Raw genomic sequence first — 10,093 nt, 5'->3', positions numbered from 1 at the left:
TCAGTTTTTCCTAATTTTTTAAAATGTACTTGTTCATTGAACTGTTGTATATGTATAAGCAATATCACATGAGCAAGAGTGCTATATGGTCCTAAATCAGCATTACTGTGATTACCCACGGTACTCGACCTGCAGCCTCGTGCCTGCGGCCGAATCACAGCAGTGCTGATGTAGGGCCATATCACACTCTTGCTTGTGTGATATTGCTTATATATATATATATATATATATATATATATATATATATATATATATATATATATATATATATATATACACACACACAGTATTTACAATCCGAATATATCGTTGTAAATCCTGAATGTATAGTTGTAATTCAGAATATGTAAATATTAATCTAAATATAAACTTGTTAGTCCAAATACATAAATGTAAATCTGAATATATAAATATAAATCTGAGTATTTACTTATAACTTTTTGATCAGGCATGACCATAGACAGATATTGTTGAATAAAATGTGTAATTAAAAGTAGATCCTAGTATGTCTAAATATTCCATTAATAAGAGATAGAGCACATTTCCATTTGCAGCTGTTAATCTATTGAGTTCTCATGAATGACATATTGACATTGACATGGTCTTCAAGGTGTCTTCTTGAGTTTCTTGTGAGGAACAGCTGGAACAGCTGATGAGAAAATGTAACACCTTCCTGGTTGTTTCTCTTTCATAGCCATAGTTGTAGGAAATAATTGTGTCCACAAACATTGTTATGGATAGAAAAAAAAATGTCCTTTGGCTAAGTATTCTTTTGCTTAGTACTTTAATTTTAATTCTACACAATGAAATATAAAGTGGCATTTGCTGCCTCACAGAAAACTATGGACTCTCACCTTCCCAAAGCGATAAGACACTGGTTAAAAAAATGTTTTCACAAATGCCAGGGGAGCTTACAACCCAAGCAATAGTATGTGAGATGAGAAAGGATCTTGGTCTCAACACAGCATCCACACTGTGCTGAAATAGATTACATGGATCTGGGCTATAAAGGCTATAAAAACAAAGAATCTGAAAAACTAAAAACATTTTATTTCCTTTATCTTTTATTGTTTTTATTTTCTGAATAAGTGCCTTTATCTGCAGAATGTTTCAAATATCTGACAAATAGTTCAAAGTTTTCTTCTACTTGGGCTGGAGTGAGGGAGAACCCAACAGTTGAGTTGAGAAGGACACCATAAACAATAAAAGAAAGAAATCGACACAATGAGTCACCATTCAATTACTGTTCCTTTTATACAAGACAGGCAAATAACAGACAATTTTCCTCCTTTCATTGCAAAGAAAAAGAAGCCAAATGGTGGAAAACTTATTAAAGCATGTAAGAAATTTACATGTTTTGCCATTCTGCATATACTCAAGAAATATTTAATAAAGTTGCTTGACTTTGACCAGAGCATAATTCTGAAAATCTGGTATACCATTTTATAGAAATGCTTTCTTAAAGCTACACTGTGGACAAATTCCAGTCGAAAGTGATCATCCCTATGCCCTACTCACTACAAAAGACAAAGCTCATGAATGGGGGCTCTCTAAAGAGAGTTTGAATGTACCCTTCACTAAAAGTCTTGTAAATGGACCCTTTGTGAAAAACACACTTTTGTTTTCAATGGCTCTTTGAGTGGCGTCCCCTTCCCAAAGTGCACTTCAAGGGCACAGAAATGCTGTTTGGAAAATGCCCTATGTAACTTTTGGCCATCTAGCGGTTGAAGCATAGAACTGCAAGTTACTTGAGGAGGAACACTGTTTTGGTAATTACGTGAGCTGGGCTTTGGCTCTGTTCTTCTGCGCAGACGAATCTGATGGTTTGAGGAGAACCAGTGTAACCATGGTTACAGGTGATCAACTTATCAGAGCGAATGTCACTAACAACAACAAAACTCGCCCCTCCTATAAAAAAATTAAATAAATAAATAACGAAAGGAAGGAAAAGACGGATATACAAAAAATATGTCTTATGAGCAGGTAAGTAGCATATCTGCTGTTGTTTTGACTTATTGAAAACAATTGTTTCAAAGTAAATAACGTTACAAAAGACAGGCAGTGAAGACATTAGACATAACGATTGCTAGTAATACCAGATAAAGTCAAATGATGGAAACTGTTATAACTTAGCTAGCAGGCAAATAGACTAAGATAGTAACTGGTTTAGAGATAGGCATTGTTACCAGCATAAAGTTTTTTTTCCATTGTCCTACCTCAAAAATGAAATCAAACACTGCAGTACCACAATCCATAAAAAAATTCCCCATTAAAGTGGCTAACACTATCTAACAAACTATCGCACTAAGAGAGCTTATTGGCTAACTATCGGTCCAATAATATATCTTACCTGTCGAGCAAGAAAAATCCATCTCTGGGTCGGTTTTAAATTCTTTAAGATCACGGAGTTGTCGCCACCTCTGAAAAGCCAAGCCGATTTCGTTGTTTCGTGTTTTATTACAAGCTCTGTCGCTTTCTCTTTTTGCTTGCAGACTCTTCTTGGTTCGAGGTCTCTTTATTTTGAAAACGGGTGATTCCCCAAAGGGTTGCCTTTCTGAATGATCCATGGTCAGTATGGTTCATGTGTTGTGGCTACAAACTACTACCACACCTATCACCACACATATACATGCGCAGTATAACTGGACCTTCTTTTCTTTATTTACGGATGTGACGTAAACACGCACGGACAACTGACAGCAGTATGCAATTTCCCGCCAAATCTGTCCCGACAGCTCTAAAATATAAATAATTATTTTAGGCTTACCATAGTGAATCGGGGTAAGGCAAAAACATGGTTTGGAAGACGGATTGTTGGTGTACTTGCTCATCAATGACATTTTGTTTATTTCTAACAAAAAAAACAAAAACATCTTACATATTTTTAAATTAAAACAATATTATTAATTTACAGAGTTCTACAGGGACAGAGTAACAGGAATGACACTCTGGCCTTTTCTTTTTTTCCATCATAAGAACGAAGACATCTTTAACTTTCTGTACTTGTGCCTTATTTTACATGTGATCATTCATCATCAGGGCCCAGTTGTTCAGAAGTAATCTGATTGGATTTCGGCTGTCGGATTGGATCAGATCTTGAAAAAAGGTTGTTCAAAAGAAAAAAAGGATTCTGAAATCGGATTAGATCACGTAATCCAGTCTTGGTTTTGATCTGGATCAAACCTTCAGTATGTGTCGTTCAAAACATTTTAGTAGGATTGGGATACCTTTGATCCAAAAAGTCTGGATTATCCTGATCCCAGCAGAAGGGTGGATGTAGGATGGATTTCAGGAACAAAATGTAATAAAACCTTAAAACTGGTCAAATAATACAACATTTGTATCATGTAGTATATATACATTTATTTATATTTTGCACTTAATTTGTTTAACTGTTACAGTGATAAAGTAGTTTCAGCAGACATACCTTCCTAGATGTTGCTCACTGCTGGAAGGTCTGAGCTCCACTTTGAAGTCTCTGAAGGCCAGCATGGACCAGGAGAGCAGAAAAGGTAACACCCTTTTGCTTATTCTCCTATTACTTATGTCATACTTCTAAAGATTAGCTATCTAAAGATTTATAAGTTAGTGCACAAAATTTTTATGGATAACTACAAAATTGTTAGTTGTTTTGTTATTTTTGTTGTTGTAACAATGTGATCTCTGATTCTATACACAGAAGAACTAAAGTGGCATTTTCTGATGTACTTGGAAACGTACTTAACTTTGGACATTTTAACACAGATCTCACACTGGTTTACAAAGATGTCTTTGCTAATATTGGGAAAGCTTACAACCAAGGCACTGGTTTGTGCTCTTATGTGGTTAACAAAATTAATTTGATACTTTGAAGGCCGCATTTAAGACAAATAAAAAAGTACAATAATCTGAGCATTATCACAAATGTGAGATCCCTGTTTTTCCTGTATTATAGGTATCTTTCCAGCACCTGTTAAAGGTGTCTATTTCTTCAGTTTTTCAGGGCATAACCAATCAAGCAAACCCATGGCTCTATGGCTCTGTAAAAATGGAGAATCAATGATAGTTGTATACAATCATCCCAAGGTGACCATCATGAAACAGAAATGAATTTAATCTCTTTGATATTGGAAAAGAGAGATCAAGTCTACATGCGTCTCTGGGCAAATGCATGGGTGTATGATAATCAAAACCGCAACACACACACACACACACACACACACGCTCACATATAGAGCTGAATAACTGTTTTGCTCATCATGCTTTTTGTGAATTAAAGAAACTTTAACACATTTTAACAGCTTGTTTATTGCTGTTCTTTGTGCTACTTGATTGCTACACAATGTCTGAAAAAGTACTGTATAAAGAGATTTAGACAAAGTTACAATTCAGACTTCACATGTCAGATGTTGCAGCCTTCAAACATCATGCCTTTATTTTCCTCCTCTTCTACGAGACGAACATCTTCAACTGTGATCAAAGAACAAAACTCTTCAAAATAGCTGACTAAAGAAATTACAGTAGTAGGGAAGAGTAGGAATAATTGTAACACTTAAGATTTTCGCACATTTACCCAGAAAATCTATAGCCGAAAGTTATGAAATTTTGCCTCAATCATCTCAAACATATTATTATTATAGATAATATATATGACAAACACAATGAATCACATCTGAACAGGAAAGAGACACTTTCACTCATTCTAAGGAAAGTCTTTATTAGTCACAGTACAGAAAGTGCTGCAGTGACCATCAAAGAAGTTAAACAAAACCCTTTACAAAACAAAAGGAGAGAAACATATACAAAAGAATAGTCTTACATGATTTTACAGGGTTGATCTTTTTAAAAGTTCCTTTTTTGTTGTACCTGTTCTATAACACACATGGTAAAAAGGACTAGCGAAATATAGGTATGAAAGGTCTGGAAGGTGGACAGGGGATGGGATGTCTCACGATGCTGACATCACAAGCACAGAGTTTTATGACTAATGGAATGAGAAGTCCTAACCACAGCAACAGACATTACATGTGACCCAATGCACATATTTAAAAATGCACATCTCCTGACTAAACAAGTCAGATGGGGGGAAAACATCTGTAATAGCTCTGTCATTACCCAAACCCCTCCTCTATAGAAAAACAAAACACCTTTTCTCATTGTGTGATACAGCATAATTTTCACAAAGTATTTTGTTCTGGTTATTTGTAATTTGTACATTTCTGCATGGATTACTTTAAGTTAATTGAACTGTACATCGGTGGATGCTGGTAAAAACCTTCACAAAATACAGAAATATCTGCAGGCTAAACCCTTTGGAAAAATCTCTGTCCTTTTCTAGTTTAAAGTCCTTTGTCCATAGAGCATTAGAGAACACTGCAATACATCATTCTAATTAGTTTTTTATTTTTTTTATTTTTTTTTACACACACACACACACACACACACACATATATATATATATATATATATATATATATATATATATATATATATATATATATATATATATAGTTTTCCCATTAAAATGTCTAAACATCCTCAAAAAACAAGATCCATTTACTTTCTTTGATTTTCTTAATTTCTTAGACTATGTGAGACATGATTTCAGAGAATATAAACCAACTGCTATTTTAGCATAAACCTAACCAGTGTTGGGTGTAATTCTGACTACAAAGTAAACTTTTTAAGTCAAAACGTAGTGCAACATTTAAAATATGTGTAACCAGATTACAGTTAGTTAATTTCAGTTAAGGTAATTACTTTTAAGTACATTAGTTGGGTTACACATTTCTAAAATAATATTATTTATGTATAATACATTTACAATATGATGTCTCTTTATGTTTCTGTAACAGCTGAAAGGTGCGACAATGAAAAAGGATAAAATCTAGACATTAATTTTAATTTGTTGGGCAGAAAGACAAAAACGTTTCTGTAAAAAGTGTTTTAAAAAGTAATAGTAACATGTTTATAAAAGTAAATTTGCAATCTGTTTACTTTCAAAGAAGTAATCAGTAAAGTAATCTGATTAAAATATGAACAGTTATTAGTAATTTATAGTGGATTACTTTTTGAGTAACCCAACACTGAACCTCACTAAGTTTTTTCAGCTTTATGCTTGAAACTTAAATTCTCTATTTAAATCTCTATTTTATATTCTTTAAACCAGTGGCATTGCCAAGGGTGGGCCGGGACCAACCAAATTAGACCCAGGCCCACCCAGAATATTACAGATTATTCTTTGACTTCAAATATATAATTATAAAACAGTTGGAAAAATGCATAAATTCTGATTTCTGAAAGTGTGCGTGTGTGTCTGTGGGGTGGGGTGGGTGGCACAATTTGAATGTGCCTTTCTGTTATTAAGGAAAATTTGGTAAAAAAAAAAAAAATTTGGCATTCATTTTTATTGAGGCCCACCCAAAAGTAATTTGCTGGCTTACCCCTTGCTTTAAACCATGTCTTATCTTACACAACTTTGCTTCTAAATTAATATTATCTTGTTTTAAGTCTGTTTAGATTTGTTTTTCTATTTGAGGTGGAGTGAGGAAGAACCCATCAACAGTTGAGGTGAGACATGAACGATAAAAGAGAGAGATCAACACAGACAGAAGAAGGAAGAACCCTTCCTTTTCAGCAAGCAAGTGTGGACACAAACAGGCTGTGTGTATATATGCAGGAGGACGTGAGGAGTCTGAGTCACCATTCAACTACTCTACAGTTCCCTATTTACAGAAGACAGGCATATAAAAATGTACAGACACTCTTTCTCCTTCTTACCACCAAGAACCCAAACAGAGAGAGAGAGAAAAAAAAAAAAAACTATTAAAAAAGTATTTTTTAAATGTCATCTCATTATGACATATTTTTGCTTAAAGAGAACTGCTTTAATCAAAATCTCTCTGAGGATCTAAATTAAACATATTTGCTATATTTCAAATGAGGAAAATATCATTATTATGTACTGTATATACTTTTACTTTCATTGCAAAAAACAACTTTGGGTATTTACTATTGCACATCAGTGCAATATTAGGTGTTACTCTGAAGATAACAAACAACAAATGGCGAAGGCATAGCCACACGCTGTCAAATATTACAGTTTAGTATTTCAGAAAGGGAGAAAACATCATGATGTTAGAACATATTCTGATTAAACAACAAGAAACACACACACAAAAAAAGAATAAGGTTTTTAAAAAATATATCCCAGAGATGTTGATTCATATGTTCACAATTAACTGCATTGTGTTGGTTTTATATAGGCTTTTTGCAGAACTGCTGAGACACTATAGCTTATACCTATTGAAGAACAAACAGGCTTTGCAACGTTTGGAACGAGTGGTGCAATTCCAAATATTGGCCAACAGAGGGAGCCATAGAATTAGAGATGCTTTTTATGGGTGTTGGAAAGCATGTCAAAATCAGGGTTTCTCATTGCAATGACTGATGAGTGACAGCTTTTCAGGCAATTATTTCTGGCTTCTGTAAGTGTGAGAGGGCATTAAGTGTGTGTGTGTTTGTTTGTGTGTGTGTGTGTGTGTGTGTACAAGTCTATGTCTGCATGTGAATGTGCTTGCTTGTCTGAATGTGTATGCATTTGTGTGTAGAGTGGCTGTGTGTGCGTGTGTTTTAGTAGGGTAACGTAGAGGGGTCCCACTCCAGTCTTCCCTTAACTTTTCCCTTCTGAATGTCAGTCTCTTCCTCTTCATCACTGTCCTCGGATTCAGCACTTGAGAGATCTCCTGCCAGTTCATCATCATTATCGTCCTCTTCATCCTCCTCTTCCTCTGGCTCCTCCTCCCTAACCTCATCAGCATTCTGTGTTCCATCAATGCTCTGCAACCAATAACACAATAATACTAACTGTTTAAAGAAAATCACATTAAAATAGCTAATTACTCTAAAATTACAGAATTCCATCTCTTTTCCTCATTTCAGACATTTTTTCTTGCTGTCAATTACAACAGAATCTAACTAACCCATAAAGTGACTTTTTACATGGAGCAAATGCTGAATAACTTTACATATCTAATACAAATTTTTACTGAATAATTCAAGTGCTTTAACAAAAATATGACCTACAATTTTCAGTTTTAAATCCTCATGGTACACTTGCCCTGTTGGATTCCATAAGTAGGACGTCACCATACACACATTTTTCTTTTGGGGGACTAGTCAATATTATTTTTGGTGGTAATCTATAGGATACCACATGCCAATAGAAGTTGTATTTATCCTTTAATATTCCTTTAATATTTTATAGCTCAGAGGCTCAGTGTGTTTTTTAAAACTCAGGCACACACTGACCTCCATGGGATTTACTGTGATATTAAGATTGGAGTTGTTCCAGTCCATCTCTGAGTCCTTTCTTGCCTCCTCGTCTTCTTTTGAACCCTCCTGGTGGGTGATGTGGATCCGGTAGATGCCAAAGACCACAATGACCACCAGGGCGGCAATACACACCACAATTACCACTGTTGCAGCAGGAGGGGTTCCTAATGACACACAGATACCTTTATCTGTTATACGTTTAGTGATGCACAAGGGTTAAATTGGGATTTCAGAGGTGGGGGAACCCTAAAATAATAAAATAAAATAATGTATTATTTTTTAAAGAATAACGTTTTAATAAAATACATGGGTGTCTAAATATGGATTAATAATAGGCCTGTATGGTATGTAATTCATAGAAGAAGTTTGTTCTTTCAGATGAATAAATTATACTGGGATTCTCCTTTACAGGGATAATGATCTGTATGTCATTATTTATGTATGCCATTATTCAACTGAATTGTGAAAATACATAATTACATGGAATATATGGTTTAGTGTTTTACATTAGATGACAGCTGGGACAAGTTACATTCTTCTTGCCCTAGGTGTAGGTGTGTGTGGTGGGGGGGGGGGGGGGGGGGGTGTTTCATGTTATAGAACATCAAACTTATGTCTAATTACGTTAAAATTTAAAACTAAATGCACATTGTTCTTAACGGGGAAACAAACACTTTCTACAAACAACGTTTTACTCAAATTATTCTGATAATATAGTTTGTAATGAAAACATTTGCATTAAATGATAAAAGAGTTTAGAATATATACATTTTCACTAGTGAATCCCTCTGTATAGGCTATTTGCTAGAAAATGTTTTGTTTTTTCAAAAGAAAAAATAAATATGGAATCAACTAAAATGGAGAACACACATAAATATACACATAACAGTAAAACCTTTTATAGTGTGTTGGTCGAGTGGTCTTTTGATCTATTTTGATATCACTATGGATGTGTCTGATTCCGGATTCAAAACCCCTTCAGGCAGCTTTTTAATAAACTAAGCAAACTTGCTACTGCATATCATTTTATTCCACCATCTGTGTCCTATTATATATATATATATATATATATATATATATATATATATATATATATATATATATATATATATATACAGTGATTAAACCACTAAAGTCTTATGGATTCAAAATGTTGGTACCCCTTAATTTGCACTGTGTTGACCTACAGAGCTGAAATATTCTTCTAAAATTTTTTGTTTGTGTTCAGCAGAAGAAAGAAATGTCTGGGATGGCATGAGGGTGAGTAAATGATGAGATTATTTTTATTTTTGGGTGAACTATTCCTTTAACTAAATTTCAAGAAAAAAAAAGAAGAAAAAAAAATGACGACGACATAAATGTGTTTCACAAAAACTAATGAGAACACCGTTGAGTGACGACTCAACATGTCATTTGAAAATTACAGTATTTGCGCACAATACTTGAGGGCATTCTGGAGAGCTTGTTTGATAAATTCCTCAAAGCTGGTGATATAAAAACAGCAATGTAGCATTTGTCTACATTTTTTTTTTTTTTTTTTTTGTGACTCCCCAACACTGATGGTGACCTGATGAATTGCATGGAGAGATCACTAGATTATATGGCTATGGTGAAGCTTATTGAAAGAGATAGACAGATTCCCAGAGTTCACTTAGTGTAGTTTACGGAGACCTTGCAGTCAGCAAGAGTACTATTTGGAGAGTAAGGTCACAGTGCCACCTGCTGTTTTCCATGTCTCTCCTAAAGTAGTGTTTCTCTCCTCCTGTCACCCCCTCTCTCT

General features: G+C 34.4%; 1 protein-coding gene across 1 annotated transcript in view; it reads right to left on the bottom strand.

Annotated features, from left to right (window-relative positions):
- Positions 1-5,422: 5,422 nt before the first annotated feature.
- The window catches only part of LOC127440529 (calsyntenin-2-like), a 367,240-nt gene continuing 362,569 nt past the window's right edge, over positions 5,423-10,093 (bottom strand). The window contains exons 16-17 of the mRNA XM_051697174.1: positions 8,290-8,477; positions 5,423-7,818 (exon numbers count right to left, since the gene is read on the bottom strand). Coding sequence (XP_051553134.1) covers positions 7,612-7,818; positions 8,290-8,477 — 395 coding nt within the window. The 3' untranslated portion in view covers positions 5,423-7,611. The remainder of the gene's footprint in view (positions 7,819-8,289; positions 8,478-10,093) is intronic.

This window comes from Myxocyprinus asiaticus, chromosome 5 (genome assembly GCF_019703515.2).
Source record: "Myxocyprinus asiaticus isolate MX2 ecotype Aquarium Trade chromosome 5, UBuf_Myxa_2, whole genome shotgun sequence".
Taxonomy (NCBI): domain Eukaryota; kingdom Metazoa; phylum Chordata; class Actinopteri; order Cypriniformes; family Catostomidae; genus Myxocyprinus; species Myxocyprinus asiaticus.
Note: the sequence above shows the minus strand (reverse complement) of the source record. Positions and strands in the feature narration are given on the sequence as shown.